The following is a 16,946-nucleotide window of genomic DNA, read 5'->3' on the forward strand; positions in this document are numbered from 1 at the left end:
GCAGCTGAGAGAGATGCCCTCCTCCAAAGGGCATCCTGAGGATATGACTTTGGCAGCGGCGGGGTTTGGGGGTGGGTGTCACAATCGCAGGCTGAGAAAATTCCACATTTGTCTGCTATACAAGTGTTTATTGAGTGCCTGCTTTGAGGACACGATGTGAGCGAGATGGACAGGGTCCCTGCCTTCGCGGAGCTTACAGTAGAGTGGGAACGGGAGGTAATGAGAGAATCGTACAAATCAAATGTCCTGCTTGATTCAACGGTTATGGGAAGTCATGTTAGCTATGATGGCAAATCATTTAGGGATCCAACTTAGATTGAAGCCAAGAGAAGACTCCTCTGGGGCTGTGACAGTAGGGTGCCATCTGAAGGATGAGTAGGAGTTCGTCAAGCCAAGAGTGCAGGGAAGAGCATTCCAGGCAAGGGCGGGTGGGATGGGCAGAATGGCAAAGACCCTGAGGCAGAACTAGTGCTCACGGATAGAAATAAGAGCAGGGTGAGATGGCGCTGGGGCCACAGCAGAGCACATCAACAGGCCCTGATTCTTTGATCAGGAAAAGGAACTGATCTGATTTATGTTCAAAGATCTCTCTGGCTTCCATGTAAGGGGAGTGGATTCCAAGGAAGCAAGAGTGTCATCGGGAAGGCAAGATGGGAGATTCTTCCAGTGACGGTGGCTTGAATGAAAGCAATAAAAGTAAAGGTGAGGGGAAATGGATAGATTGCAGCTCTGCTTTAGAAGTAGAACAGAATGGAATTAGAGGTCAGTAGATTCCGGGAGTTGAGCAAGAGACACTATAATGTCTTTGATGGTATGTTTGCGAGCCCTGGCATCCTTGGTGCTTAGACATAGTGGCCAGCACGTAGGAGGTGCTCACAGACCACTGGATGAGTGAATGAATGAATGAATGAATGAATGCAAGACCTAAGGATGACTCTCGGGTTTCTGGCCCGAGCAGCAGGGTGGATGAAGTTGCCATTTAGTGAGATGGAAAGGACTGACAGCTCTTGAAGACTGCGGTCTCTGAGTTGGATGTATTACGTTTGAGATGCCGACTGGGCATCCGTGAGAGATTCCACGCCGGCATTTGGATGGACAGGTCTGGGGCTCAGAAGGTGTTCTTGTGACATCTATTCTCTCTAGGAATCAAGAGACAAGGTCGTCACTGAAGGGGGGAGGCGGGGGGAGGAGAAACCTCACCTGGCTCCCTTGTACTCACACCTGTTAACCTCCTGAGCCAGACCCTACCGTGCCCATTGTTTCCTTCCTAATGACCGGAGAGGTGGCTCTTTCTAACAGGCTGGGGAGAGTCCCAGCCTCTGCTTCAGCTCAGAGACCCCTGGAATCTGTCCTCTGGCCCTTTTTTCTAGAGACCCGTTCCTAATGAACCACATAGCATCAGCTGTTGAGCAGGCTAGAGGTGGTCCTCCTTCGGCCCTCGCTTCTGCAGTTTTAGGCTCTGACGGCTCCGCTCAGCCTGACAGAACTGACCCCCTCCCTCTGATTGGGCTCCGTCTACCACCAGCCTCTCTGGGCATCTTGGACTTGAGCCAAAGGCCAGGCTTGTGGCTGAGGAAGGAGGCAGTTACCTCCACAAAGGAGTGGAAGGAAAGGGTGTGAGTGTCTGCCGGCCCAGGAGGTGCGGCCTGTGCAGGCCCTTGTTGTCACCTCTGGAATTTTCCCTGCCAAGGGCCCACGTGCTGAATAGTGGTTAGGAACTTGCAGGTCAAGCCCCGGTTGGAAGCCCCTGTTCAGTCATTTACCAGTGGCGTGACCTTGGGGCCCCAGCTTGGGCTTTGTTTTCCCCACCTGTTCAATGGGGTTAATCAGAGACCTGACCTCTTAGGGGTGCAGTGTGCTTAAAGTGAGATTCACACACGTAGGGGTCAGGGTCTGCGTGACCACAAAGTCCATGCTCTTTTTCTTTTTTCCTTTAATGGTTTTACAAGAAGGATGGAGTCAGACCAAGTATTCTGGACCTGATCACGTTCTATAACGAACTCGATGAATGCTTTTAGCAAAACTGTGACATAGGTCTGATTAAATATCCCCATTTTATAGATGGGAAAACTGAGCCTCAGAGAGCTTATTTGCCCAAGATCACGGAGCTAGTAAGAGGTAGAGCTGGGATTTGAACCGGGCAATGCAGTTCTAACATCTTTACACTTGATCACAGTGTATCTATTTCCTGGGGAGTTTCTGCCTATAATTAAAATTTGCAATTAGATGGTCATTGTCATCTTTAGCCAGTGCAGAGTCCTTCCCTGGTTTCTCTCTCTGTCTCTTTCATTTTCTGTCCCTGCTAACGTGTTTGCTGTTCTTCAGCAAATAGGCCTGCATCCTGGCAAAATAGTTGGTACTATTTTCTGTCTCAGAATGTATTTAATATACACATAGGGTTTTATGCTGTAAATCTTTTTCCGCTTGTTCCTTTTCCTTCCATCATGAAATGTTTCAGATGCACACATGTTGTAGAGAATACTGTAGCCCCGCCAGTGCACACACACACAGGAGACGGCCTCAGAAACCGAACGCAGGGAATACAGTCAGAGCCCTCACCCTGCTGTGGATGCACTTCCCCATCCTTGCCTCGCACTGGGGAAAATTTCCACATCTGCTCTGGCAAATTATGTAAGCGGCTGAAAGGAAAGGGGAGAGCAGCCATCTCTGCTTGCTGAGTTTCCTGTGTTCTTTGGCCAATTGGCAACTGCAAGGGTAGTGTGTTCTTGCAAACAGGGCCGTTGTTACAACGCTCGCTTTACCTAGACTCCTGTCAACCCTGGCCTCCCACAGGGGAGGGTCCCTCCCAGGAGGTGAAGCCCTCCTGGGGCAGTGCAACGGGTGGCTCTGGGCACACAAGGAGCTGCAAGGGGCTGAGTGAGATCTCTCGAGGATGGGGGGGCCACATCCACAGTAATCACCACTTTGTCCTCCGTGCCTAGCACAGAGCCTGGCACACAGCTGGTGCCTAATAAATGTTTGTGGAAAAGAAACAAGTGGAGGGAGGGAAGGACTGAAGGAGGGGAGGAGAGAAAGAAGGAGAGAAGGGCAGGAGGAAGGGAGGAAAAAGACACACCAGCTAGTATTGGATAACAATGAGCTTCGGTTCAGGACCTGGGTTCAAATCCCACCTCTGGCACTTAGTGTGACCCAGAGGCCAGTGGCACAGCCAGGCCCTGAACCCAGCTCACTGTCACTTCTTGGTGGCTCCATTTCCCACCTGTAAAATGGAGGTGTAATGTGTTTGTCTCACTGGGCTGACAAGGATGAGATAAGAGGACCAATGTAAAGCGAGCTCCAGGCCTGGCACTTCAACAAATAGTGCTCACTAAGCTTTAGAGATGATCCCTGTTACGGTGACAGCGTGACTTTACTGAACGAGGGCACGTGGAGGGCTCCGCCTGGGAGCACGTGGCCGAGGCAGCAGCACTGGGGTTCCACAGCTTCTCTGGTCCGTGGTCTGAGCTCCTATTCCCACCCTGAAGACACAGTCAGTCCCTCCTGGGTGCCGACAGGGCCCCCCCCCGCTCCCTGGGACTCAGGAAGAGCCTGGAGTTGGTGCCAGCCTGCCCGGAGCTGGTGATGAATGACTTGTTTATCTGCTCCCGCCCCTCTCGGTGCCTGGCAGGCAGAGGCCTGGAAGAGGCGGCTGGGAGCTGGGCTGGACACGGGGGAGGGCTGGCTCACCAGTCTTTCTGCTGCCCCTCTTCCTTCCTTCCCCCCCTTCCTCCCTTTCAGACCTGTGGGGTTCTGGAACAAGCTGCCCCACTCCCCAGTTCAGCATCAATCTCCACCTTAAGCTGCTTCCTCCAAGTCCCCTGTTTTGGAAGCATCAAAGTACTTCAAAATACTTCAAAGCAGTTGAACTGTTTGAAAATGCAGGCTCTGAACCCTCCTACTCTGTTGGTGGGAATGTAAACTGGTGCAGCCACTATGGAGAACAGTATGGAGGGTCCCCAAAAAACTAAAAATGGAGTTAGCATGTGATCCAGCAATCCCACTCCTCGGCATATATTCAGAGAAAACTCTAATTCGAAAAGATACATGCACCTCAGTGTTCATAGCAGCACTATTTACAATAGCCAAGACATGGAAGCAACCTAATTGTCCATCAACAGAGGAATGGATAAAGAAGTGGTATATATATATATATATATATACAATGGAATACTACTCAGCCATAAAAAAGAATGAAATAATGCCATTTGCAGCAACATGGATGGACCTAGAGATTATCATACTAAGTGAAGTAAGTCAGAGAAAGACAAACATCATATGACATCACTTATATGTGGTATCTAAAGAAATGATACAAATGAACTTATATACAAAACAGAAATAGACTCACAGACATAGAAAACAAACATATGGTTACCAAAGGGGAAAGAGAAGAGATAAATTAGGAGTTTGGGATTAACAGATACACACTACTATATATAAAATAGATAAACAACAAGGACATACTGTATAGCACAGGGAAGTATATTCAATATCTTGTAATGACCTCTAATGGAAAAGAATCTGAAAAAGGATATATATATATGAATATATATATACTCATATGAATCACTTTGCTGTATACCAGAAACTAACACAATATTGTAAATCAACTATACTTTAATAATTTTTTAAAAATCATGGCAAAAAAAAAAAAAGAAAGGACGAAAATGCAGGCTCTGAAATCAGACAGATCTGGATTTGAGTCCTGCCTTGGGCACTCAGTCATGTGACACCACTTCCTTGCCTGTGGAGTAGCAATAAGAACACTACCTACCTAACAGGCGCTTCACCCCTGAGTCAGCCTTAAGGACCATCTACCCTGTCCTTCCCAAGCCTCCAGAGTCAGCCTCCTGGTTAGACCCTCATTTATGAACCTCTACTTCCACCCTAGGGAGGGTCTCCAGCACCAGTCTTCCCTTCCCACTTTCTCCCTGCAAGTTCTCTGGTTCATTTAGGTTATTACCATCCCATTGGACAGATGACAATGATCATAAAACCTAGGCATGACTGAGGCAGGGAAGGCTGAGGGGTGATCTGAGGTAGAATTGGGGCTTCCACTACGCACTCCTGCATTCGAGCGGGGTGAGTTGGGTTTGCCTGATACTGGCAAGTCTATATTCCCTCCTTCCCTCCTTCTCTTGTCCTTTCATCTTTGGATGAGAGCTATGGATCAGTGATTGCTTGAGTCTTCTCACAGGTCTGAGAAGCTGTGAGCATCCTCTCAACAGAAGAGCAAGGCTCGGCCCCAGTATACTGTACTCGGCGTGGGAAGGGACGTTAAAAGTTATTGAGCGCCCCCCTGAGGCATCTTCTCTAAGTGAATGTCCAATCTTCTAGGGCTCAAAGGCAGTGGTTCTCAACCCAGGGGACATTTGTGGCTAACGGTGCTACTGGCATCTAGTGGGTAGCTACCAGGGATGCTGCTAAACATCCTACAATGCACAAGACAGCTCTCTATAACAAAGAATTATGTGAGCCAAAATGCCAATAGTATTGCAGATGAAAAACTCTGCTTTAAGAACAAGGAACATCCCGCCCAGGTGACCAGGCTATTCCGTCTTTGGGCAGCTCTGATTAGAAGCAGGAAACTATCCCCAGTTCTCCCCCTCTCTCCCTTACCCTGTTAATTAATCTCCAGGTCCTACCGATTCTAACCCAAATTATTTCTCTAATGCACTTTCTCTCACCCTCCATATACTTCATCTCAAATCTGCGTCATTTCAAAATACCCTTCCCGCCCAGCTTTTTTGCTTCCAGTCAAGCCTCTCCTGCCCTGCACCACCTCCACCACCTTGTTCAAAATTCTTCAGTAGCATTTCTTAACCTAGAGCAGAGGGGTGCCACAGAGGCATTGCTGCCTACCGGGAGATGTTCTGAAAATTTATCGGATATTTTTGATTGTCACAATGACTTGGGGTACCATGGCTGGGTGGAGACCAGAGGTGCTAGACACCTTGAAATTCACAGAACTTCCCCAAGCAACCAGGACTTTCAGATGTCCCACCTGACCTTCATGCAGGCGAAAAACATGCTTACAATTATCCGAGAGTAGAACCAGTTTGCACAAAACACAAAGTGTTGGCTGTTGATTTTTTTACATTAAAAAAATAGCACAGGGAACTATATTCAATATCTTATAATAACCTATAATGGAAAAGAATCTGAAAAAGAATATTTATCACTTTGCTATACACCTGAAACTAGCACAACATTGTAAATTAACTTTACTTCATTTAAAAAATGGTTTTAAAAAAATGTACCTGCTTTTTATTTTCACCAAGCTGTCTCTGATACTTCTCAGAGGGCTCTATCTTAGTTAAGAGCATGGTGTATCGTGGGAGTTGTTTGGACTTCTTCATAACATTTAAAATCACAAAGCATTTTTCACAAATGTAAACATTCTGGTGTTCCTCTGTAAATTCAGGCTCTATTCTGTGCTTCTGGAATAGAATGGATTCCTATTTTCTTATTTCTCTTAAATTAAAAATTTATTCAGTATAATAGGTAAAATGATCTGACTGTCCCTTTGAGTCTTACAGTGGAGTCAGATGGAGCAGTTACATTTTGGATTATCCATCATTTTAATCATAAATTGCTTTTATTTCTCTTTTATAATAGAGTTAGAGCATTGTACTGATTTTTTGAAAATTATGTGTGTAGGTAGGTAACACTAACTATGAATTTCATTTCAGTTTTCAGTAAAAGGAATATTACAAAATATTTGTTATAAAAACAGAGGATGGGGCTTCCCTGCTGGCACAGTCGTTAAGAATCCACCTGCCAATGCAGGGGACACAGGTTCGAGCCCTGGTCCGGGAAGATCCCACATGCCACAGAGCAACTAAGCCCGTGAGCCACAACTACTGAGCCCGTGTGCTACAGCTACTGAAGCCCACTCACCTAGAGCCCGTGCTCCACAACAAGAGAAGCCACCGCAATGAGAAGCCCGCGCACTGCAACGAAGAATAGCCCCTTCTCGCCACAACTAGAGAAAGCCCGCACGCAGCAACGAAGACCCAACGCAGCCAAAAATAAATTAATTAAATAAATTTTAAAATGCTCAATTAAAACTTAAAATTAAAATGAAAAACATAAAAACAGGGGATGATATCTGAAGATGATGACAACTGATGTTATCTTTGAAAATTACTGACCTTACAGAATCCTTTGAATGACATCAAAGGGCTGGTATAATGTCTTCATAGCATTATACGAGCCTCACGGCCCATCTCCCTCCTTCCAATCTTACTTAATACTCAGGCAAGGATCTGATGGTTCCTTAAGCATGACATGTTTTTTCACACCTCAATGTCTGTAGGTACTGTTGTCTTGGCCTGGAATGCTCTCTCATACCTGCTTATGCTGTGTAGGACCACCCACTCATTCTTCAAAACCCAGCTCATATGCTACCATCTGGATTTCTCCATGTAAAATTAGGTGGTCCTTACCTCATTGCACATTGTAGAAAATTAGTAATAGTAATAATAGCAGCTACAATTTACTGAGCACAGCAGTGCATGGCACTGTTCTTAACACTTCACAGGTACTAGCTCACAGCAGTCTATGAAATGTAAACTCTTATTGCCCCATTTTGCAGATGGGAATGCTAAGGTTTAGAGAAGTTAGGGAACTTGTCCAAGTTCTCAGGATCGGTAAATGATGGAGGCAGCTTGATGACTCCTAAGCTTGAATCCTTAATACCTCTACCTCTGTACCTCCACTGTATGAAACATCATGTTGTGTTATTATCTGAGTGGGTTTGCTGCATTATTGGGGTGCACATCATAGAGGGCAGGACTGAGTTTTTCATTCCCGAACCCCTAGAGGCTGACACCTCCAGAGTGGAGCCATCTTAACACAGGCATAAGTCAAAGCCCAAATCACTTATAGTAAAAAAATTACCCTTGAGAATTGTATTAGTTTCCAGTTGCTGCTGTAACAAATTACCACAAACTTAGTGGCTTAAAACAACACAAGTTCATTATCTTACAGTTCTGGAAGTCAGAAGTTCTCAATGGGTCTTACTGCGCTAAAGTCAAGGTGAGAGTAAGGCTGACTTCCTTCTGGATGCTCTAGGGGAGAATCCATTAATTTGCTTTTTCTAGCTTCTAGAAGTCACCTGCATTCCTTGGCTCATGGCCCCATTACTCCATTATCAAAGCCAGCAACATTAGGCCAAATCCTTCTCACACTCTCATCTCTCTGGTTCTTTCATCTAATCTCCTCTTCCACTTTTAAGGACCCTAGTGATTGCATTAGTCCTACTTAGATAAACTCCCTATTTAAAGGGAAGCTGACTAGCAACCTTAATTACATCTGCAAATGTAATTGTCCTTTGTCATATAACGTAACACATTCACAGGCTCTGGGGATTAGGATGTAAACATCTTTGAGGGGGACACGATTCTACCCACCACAGGAATCCCTTAAATTGCCCAAGGAAGTGCAATATACTGAGAAATACCTTAAGATACTGGTTCAAAACATGGATTCTGGAGCAAGATTATTAGCCTTCAAATCCCAGCTCTACCACTTGAACTGTGTTACCTTAGGCAAGTTAGTTAACTTCTCTGTGCCTCAATTTTGCCAGCTGTAAGATGGTATGATAACAACAGTGCCCACTTCGCAGGTTCATAAACACTTAGGATGATGCCTGGCATGTAGTAAGTACTATATAAGTGTTTATTAAATATATGCATTTTTATGGGCATATCCAGCTGTGAAACAAGATTGTATTGACTGGCTGAGCCTCTGACAAAATTGATGGCTTGACTTTCACCCAGCAGTGAGGTACCTGGGGAACAGAGACTGACACAGTTGTCTTGTTTTTCTCTCACTCCCGGATATGTGGAAGAGGGTGGTGAAACATCTGTACTACTTAAATTGTGTGTTCTTCTTTGTATTTTGCCAAGTGAGTGGTTGGATTGGTAAACATTAACTGTAGATTTGACGTGACTTCCTTGTAAATGTTTGCTGAGTGAGTGAGTGGGTGGATACGTCTGCCTTCCCGAGGTTGTCTCCTCCACGTGTGTCCTCTTGCTCGGATGTCGCAAGGAGGCAGTCACGGAGAGGGTGAAAAGAGTGGCCCCGGGTCCTGGCATCTGACGCACATTTGCTCTTCCACAGGGGTGAGAGAGTTCATTCAGGACCATGGAGAGCAGCCCCAGCGGTCCTCAGCCCACGCGGTCAGATCCCCTGGAGGCATTTCCCCAGAGGACACTGGAACCAGGTGACATCGCAGTGCTGGTTCTGTACTTTCTCTTTGTCCTGGCCGTTGGACTATGGGTAAGCCAGGTCAGGGGGAGGGAAAGTGGCTGGGGCGGGGTGGGAGACTAGCTCAAGGTCATACAGTAATCAGAACTTTTATTATTTTTATTTCTGGCCGTGCCACACGGCATGTGGGTTCTTAGTTCCCAGACCAGGGATCGAACCCGTGCCTCCTTTAGTGGAAGCACAGAGTCCTAACCACCGCCAGGGAATTTCCTAATCAGAACTTTAATATTTAAAGAATGCATTGAGTATCAACTGTGTGTCAAGTACCGTGTTAGGCACTTTCACTCATGTTACCTCATGTAATTTGCACAGGTCGCAATGAAGAAGGTACTATTGCTATACCCCATTTTATAGATAAGAAAACTGAGGCTCAAAGAATTTAAGTTCCTTTTTCTGTTAGTAAGTTAGGAGAGCTGGGGTTAGAATCCATATCTCCTTCACTTTGAAGCCCATGCTCTTCTAAAAAAAATTATTTAAAAAGTAGTTTTTCTTTTTAAAGGCAATGAAATAAAAACAACTTAAAATGACACACAGTGAAAAGTCTTACTACTACCCTTCCCTCCACAGGCAACCACTGTTATTAACTTTTTAGTACATTAGTGTATTCTTCCAGAGTTTCTTTAGGTAAATCCAAGCAAATTTTAACGTGTATATTTCCCTCATTCTTAAGTAGAAGGTAGCTTATTATACATACTGTTTTTTACTTTGATATGTTTCACTGATCAGTGTCTCCTGGATATCTTTTCATATCAGTATATGGAAGTTTCTGCATCTTCTTAAAAGTTGCCCAGTACTAACACACCATTGTAAAGCAATTATACTCCAATAAAGCTGTTAAAAAAAAAAAAAAAGTTGCCCAGTATTCCATAGATGATCATACTGCAATTTATCTAACCTGTTTCTTGCTGAGGGTCATTTGGATTGTTCCCCATCTCTTAACACTAAAATTTATGCTGTAATAAACAAGTCTTGGACACATTATTTTGGATGTATACAACTATAATGTAGGGTAAATTCCCTGTAGTGGAATCGTCAGGTTAAAGGTTATATGTATTTGTAATTATGATAGCTTGTGTCAAACTGCCCTCCTTAGGTGTAGTGCCAATCTGCACAAAATCATTAAATGTATGAAAGTCACATTATCATATCCACAGCAACACTGCATTGTCAAACTTTTTCATTTTTGCCAAACTGACAGGGAAACACAATATCTCAATGTACTATCTTATAATGAGTGAGGCTAAAATAAACATCCTTACATATGTTTAAGAACCACTTGTTTCCTTTATGTGAAGTATGGTTTCATATTTTTTTTCCATTTTCATTAAGTTCTTGCTCTTATTCTTATCAATTTCTAGGAACACTTTACATATTAAAGAGATAGTAACTTTGGGATAAAGGATAGTGCAGAGAAGGTGCTGCTATTTGATTTTCAGGTCAAATGACTTGAAAACTGTAGCCTACTGAGGTGTCCCCACTTCAGTTTGACTATTCGTAGATCATTTCTCTACTCTTAGCCCTTAGCTTTCCCTCCTCCAGATCAATCAGGGGATAAAAGTGCTGGACATCCCAAAGACCATGGATCTGATATTGAGATGGGTGAGATGTTGTTAAGGGTCAGGGCATTTATCTATCTATCTATCTATCTATTTATTTATTTATTTATTGTCGTGCTGCACGGCTTGTGGGATCTTAGTTCCCTGACCAGGGATCGAACCTGGGGCCCCAGCAGTGAAAGTGCCGAGTCCTAACCACTGGACCGCCAGGGAATTCCCAAGAGTCAGGGCTTTTGAGTCAGACAGGTTTGAGATCAGGATTAGGTGTAGGGGTAGAGTTAGGGTGAGGGTTAGAGGTCCTGGGAATCTATATTTTCACAAGAGAATTGGGAGACTCTGATGTATTACTGGTTTTTGAAGTCATGGATTTAGATGATCCCTTTTAGCACAAGGAGTTCTTTACTCTTGGAAAATATTTCCTGCGTCAGGGTTCAGCAGGCATGAGCCATAGTGTCTGTCTTCTATAGTAAGATCATTTGCAGGGATGAAAAGGTATCATTTCATGTCATCTCCCATGCAGTAAGACTCCTCTCACCAACACCTGCACCCAGAGGCTGGGAGAAGTTAAACAACTTATCCAAGATCACAAATAGCTACTTAGTGGTTAAAATGTCTCTGTTAAAGCACCTTTAATGCCAGGAAGCTCACTCCTAAAGAGCTCTGAAATCAGGCTGACCTGGGTTTGGGTTCCCAGCCTTCTGCGCTGTAGAAATATGGCACTAGATACGTGACTTTACTTCCAAGCCACAGTTTCTTCATCTGTTAAACTGGCCTGATGACATCAACCTCATAGGAGTTGGTGAGGATTAAAATGAGATGATGGGGCTTCCCTGGTGGCACAGTGGTTGAGAATCTGCCTGCTAATGCAGGGGACACGGGTTCGAGCCCTGGTCTGGGAAGATCCCACATGCTGCGGAGCAACTAGGCCCGTGAGCCACAACTACTGAGCCTGCGCGTCTGGAGCCTGGGCTCCGCAACAAGAGAGGCCACGATAGTGAGAGGCCCGCGCACCGCGATGAAGAGTGGCCCCCACTTGCCGCAACTAGAGAAAGCCCTCGCACAGAAACGAAGACCCAACACAGCCAAAAATTAAAAAAAAAAAAAAAAAAATGAGATGATGCTTCAAAATGCCTAGTATAATGTCTGTCACATAGTACTGATACTCAATAAATGATATCCATTGTGAGCTATCTATAGCTCATTGTGGCTTGTCTATACAAGCCATGAGTCTAAAACTCAAATGCCTAGGGGGATCTAATGGGTTATTATACATCTGTGAGGCAGGGAGTCGTAGGGGCTGTGTTGACCTGAAGAGTTTATGTCTCCTCTAAGGGCATTCAGATGAAAATCTTCTTAAAAACCGTGGGTCAAACAAAATATATTTGATCTAAAAAAATAAACAAACTAGTGAATATAACAAAAAAGAAGTAGAATCACAGATATAGAGAACAAACTAGTGGTTACCAGCGGGGAGAGGGAAGGGGGGAGGAGCAATACAGGGGTAGGGTATTAAGAGGTACAAACTATTATGCATAAAACAAGCTACAAGAATATATTGTACAGGGCTCCCCTGGTGGCGCAGTGGTTAAGAATCCACCTGTCAATGCAGGGGACACGGGTTCGATCCCTGCTCCAGGAAGATCCCACATGCCACGGAGCAACTAAGCCCGTGCGCCACAACTACTGAAGCCCGTGTGCCACAACTACTGAAGCCCGCACGCCTAGAGCCCGTGCTCTGCAACAAGAGAAGCCACTGCAATGAGAAGCCTGTGCACCGCAACGAAGACTAGCCCCCGCTCGCCGCAACTAGAGAAGAGCCCACACGCAGCAACAAAGACCCAATGCAGCCAAAAAAAAAAATTAATTAATTAATTTTTAAAAAAAGAATATATTGTACAATACAGGGAATATAGCCAATATTTTATAACAACTATAAATGGAGTATAACCTTTAAAATTTTTTAATCACCATATTGTATAGCTGTAAATTATGTAATATCACACATGAACTATACTTTATTTTTTTAAAAAATTATTTATTTATTTATATTTAATTTGGCTGCGGGGTCTTCATTGCGTCATGTGGGATCTTTTAGTTACGGAATGCATGCGGGATCTAGTTCCCCAACCAGGGATTGAACCCTGGCCCCCTGCATTGGGAGCGCAGTCTTACTCACTGGACTACCAGGGAAGTCATTTTTTTTTTAAAGGACCTCAGAGTTTTGTACTTTTTAAAAAATTTCTAATTTTTATTTTTTGGCCGAGCCATGGGGCATGTGAGATCTTAGTGCCCTCACCTGGGATCGAACCTGTGCCCCCTGCAGTGGAATCGTGGAGTCTTAACCTCTGGACTGCCAGGGGAGTCCCTCAATCTTTTTTTTAATTATAGTTGAGGGACTTCCCTGGCGGTCCAGCGATTAGGACTCTGTGCTTTCACTGCCGAGGGCCCGGGTTCGATCCCTGGTTGGGGAACTAAGATCCCACAAACCACGTGGCAAAAAAAAAAAAAAAAAGTGAAGTAAGATATTTCAGGCAAACAATGTCCATGGGAAGTATTGCTCAGGGACCCCTGCAAAAAAACCAAAAACAAACAAAAACCCAAAAACAAATAAACAAAAAAAAACCAAAATAAATTTGATGTCTGAGTCTGGCCTGCTGGACTCCCGGGTTATAATCTGTGGCCTAGACCATTTTGGCAGGTGTCTGATTGCTAACATTTCCCTCACCCACCCCTCTTCTTCGTTTCAGTCCACAGTGAAGACCAAAAGAGACACGGTGAAAGGCTATTTTCTAGCTGGAGGGGACATGGTGTGGTGGCCAGTAAGTAGTCTTTGGTTCAATTAAAATTACTTCTCAAGGACTCTTCAGGTGCTGATATTCTGTCTAACCTTTGCTCGCTCAGGACTCTCTGGTTCCATGTTGTCTGGAAGTCACAGTCTAGACTAGAGAAGGCTTAGCTCCAACTCAAATTTGTTTGAACAAAAAGAATTCATCAGCTCACCTAAGGGAAAAACTTAGGGTTGGTCTGGTTTCAGGTATGGCAGAGTATAGGGGCCCAAGTGATAACTAGAACCTGGTTTCTCCCTCTGTTTATCCTATCTATCTATCTATCATCTATCTATCTATCATTTATCTATCCATTATTTATCTATCATCTATCTATTTCTATCTGCTTCTCTTCTTCTGGATGAGTGCTATTCCCAAACAGGCTCAACTTCATGTCAACAAGATGGTGGCCACTGCTCCAGACCTTTCATCCTCTCAAGTTCCAGCCTAGCAAGGGAAGAGCACCTGCCTCCATGGCAGTATCCCTGGAAAATATCCCATCTTTGATTGTGTCCCTTGCCCATCTCTGTGCCAATCACTGTGACCAAGGTAGTTTGATGTGCTAACTGGCTCATGATGTGCTAACTGGCTCAAGCCTGGGTCACACACTCAGTGCCTAAGCTGTGGGGCATGGAGCCTGCTCTGAGGCATATGTGATGAGAAATGAGAGGGGCTAGACCCTGAAGGAAAACTGGAGAGCATGACTGGGACAAGGTGGAATGGGTGTTGAGAACATAAATAACAAATACAACAGTGCAATTAGTATTTTCTTTTCAAGGGTAGCTAAAGGCATTACTAAATACACACACACACACACATGTGCACACACCACATACACACGCACACAGACCTCTGCTTCCTGGGCCCTGAGTAGGGGATCAGGAATAATAATTTTATTCATGATCTCCTAATATAAGTGTTAAATCTTTGAACTAAAAAGAGAGAAGACATCTCCCATTTGCAGGAAGTCCAAAAGATGTAGGATGTAAGATGCAGAGATAACAGGTATATAAGATTCTGGTCCATGAGATGTCTAAAGACAATGACCACAGTGTCCTCAAAAGATACCAAAAATGAGCTCTGGATTATATATTCAACGAATTCATTTAAAAAATTCCCTGAGGAATATGTCCAGCAGTGTGCCAAACACAGGAGACATTAGTGAGCTCGTCTTCACCCTCAAGGAGCTTGTAATCTAGTGAGGTGTTTCCCAAAATATAAGTAACATGTGCCCCATGATTTTTCAGTTGTGCACAGACACAGCATTAAATAACATCAAATTACTTAGTGAGAACATTATTCCCTTTCCTATTCTCTGTTAATCCTCCTGGTTACATAAAAGAAAAAGTCAAAGTTTGGTACTAATATGGTTTTACCAACCTTCCAGCACTGGCTAATCTCTGTGTTTAGAAGAGAATGCAGGGGCTTCCCTGGTGGCACAGTGGTTGAGAATCCGCCTGCCAATGCAGGGGACACGGGTTCGATCCCTGGTCCAGGAAGATCTCACATGCCGAGGAGCAACTAAGCCCGTGTGCCACAACTACTGAGCCTGCGCTCTAGAGTCCGTGAACCACAACTACTGAGCCTGCGTGCTGCAACTACTGAAGCCCGTGCACCTAGAGCCCGTGCTCCACAACGAGAGAAGCCACCTCAATGAGAAGCCCTCTCACTGCAACGAAGAATAGCCCCCGCTCGCCGCAACTAGAGAAAGCCTGTGCGCAGCAATGAAGACCCAACGCAGCCAAAAATAAATAAATAAAATAAAATAAAAATAAAAGAGAATGCAAGCCTCAGGCTAAGTGAATTTGGTTGTCCAGAGAACCTAGCTAGAATTTAATAATTTTATTTTCATTTTCATTTTGTTTGTATGGTTCTCTTCTATGTAGAGCAAGTGATACTGATTTTCTACTTAAGGCTGTGGATACATACATACATACATATATATATATATATGTATGTATATGTATGCATGTACTATTATATTACTAATATATAGTATTAATATATAATACATTGATTAAATAATATGTGATTCATATATATGAGTTAAACAAGAATATAAGGTAAAATATTAAGTAAATAGCAGTGCAGGTGCAGTGAACTTAGAGAAGCCTACAAAGGAAATATTCAGCGACAGTTTTAAGAAATCCTGGTCTAGTGGTCTCTATGATGAGTGATGCTGAGTTCCTAAAATTCAGTAGGAATACAGCATCCCACCTAAGTATGCCTGCTTTTGCATGTCACTTCTGGGACCATTTCTCTGCTCATATTCCTTGGATGACCCTTCCCCAGGTCAAGAAAGAAAGAGAAATTTTGGAGCTTTTTTTGCCTTCTTCACCGAAGGAGAATGATGTCAATGTGATGGAGATGTGGTTAAGAGTATGGGCTTTGGCTTGATAAAATGTTAACATCTATAGAAAATCAATACTAGCTCTGATAGGAATTGGTTCTGGAGGTTTATGTGGTGTCTCACAGCCTTGGCCCACCTAAACACTGTCCAGGGGGCAGGTGCCTTTGTGCAGATCCCATCATATCATTTCAAGTAGCAGATGTCTATCGCTGGTAAACAGAGTCTGATAGCGCTAAACATTTGAATCACATTATGAACTGCTCTAGTCCACAAAGCAACCGTCTGATTATAGTTTGGCTTCTCACGTAGCTTATCTACATGGAGAGGCTGGAGAGGCTGGACAATTTGAATATCTGGCTGCATACCCAGTTGTAAGTCTCACTGGAAATCAATGAGCTTTCTGCTTTTATGTGTAAATCTTAGGAGTTTTGTTAATCCAGGTCTGCCCCTGATGAATAAATCCATTTTCTCTGTAATGACTAAGTAAAAAAAAAAAAGAGAGAGAGAGAGAGAATAGGCTTTGGAACAAGTACATTAGTTAGCTGTTGTTGCCTAACAAACCACCTACAAATTTAGTGGCTTAAAACAGCTACAGTGTATTATTTCTAATGATTGCATGGTTTGAGTGGGCGGTTCCTCCCCTGCTCTTTTAGAGTCACTCATGGAGCTGCGTTTAGCTGGTGGCTGGGAAGGGCTGGAAGTCCAAGATGGCCTCATCACAGATCTGGGGCTCTGGCAGGAGCTAGACTGGCTAGAAGGCTAGGACTTCACTCTCTCTATATGCCTCTCATCATTTAATGGCCCGGCCCAAGGTTTTTTACAAGGCATCTGATTCCAAGGGCAAAAATGAAAGCTGCCGGGCTGTTGTGTGTTGGCCTGGAAGTCACACAGTGTCACTTTCACCACATTATATTGATCAAAATAAGCCACAGACCAGCGCAG

At 44.1% G+C, this 16,946-nt stretch overlaps 1 protein-coding gene across 2 annotated transcripts in view; it reads left to right on the forward strand.

The window, feature by feature from the left end:
* The window catches only part of SLC5A11 (solute carrier family 5 member 11), a 54,022-nt gene that overhangs the window by 1,134 nt on the left and 35,942 nt on the right, over positions 1-16,946 (forward strand). Inside the window, exons 1-3 of one of the 2 annotated variants that reach the window (XM_061209989.1) lie at positions 656-702; positions 9,127-9,285; positions 13,577-13,648. In XM_061209989.1, coding sequence (XP_061065972.1) covers positions 9,151-9,285; positions 13,577-13,648 — 207 coding nt within the window. In that variant the 5' untranslated portion in view covers positions 656-702; positions 9,127-9,150. Of the gene's footprint in view, positions 1-655; positions 703-9,126; positions 9,286-13,576; positions 13,649-16,946 lie in introns of those variants that run through there. The other variant, XM_061209988.1, reaches the window with a different exon arrangement.

The sequence above is a fragment of the Eubalaena glacialis genome, chromosome 13 (assembly GCF_028564815.1).
Source record: "Eubalaena glacialis isolate mEubGla1 chromosome 13, mEubGla1.1.hap2.+ XY, whole genome shotgun sequence".
NCBI classification, from domain to species: Eukaryota; Metazoa; Chordata; class Mammalia; order Artiodactyla; family Balaenidae; genus Eubalaena; species Eubalaena glacialis.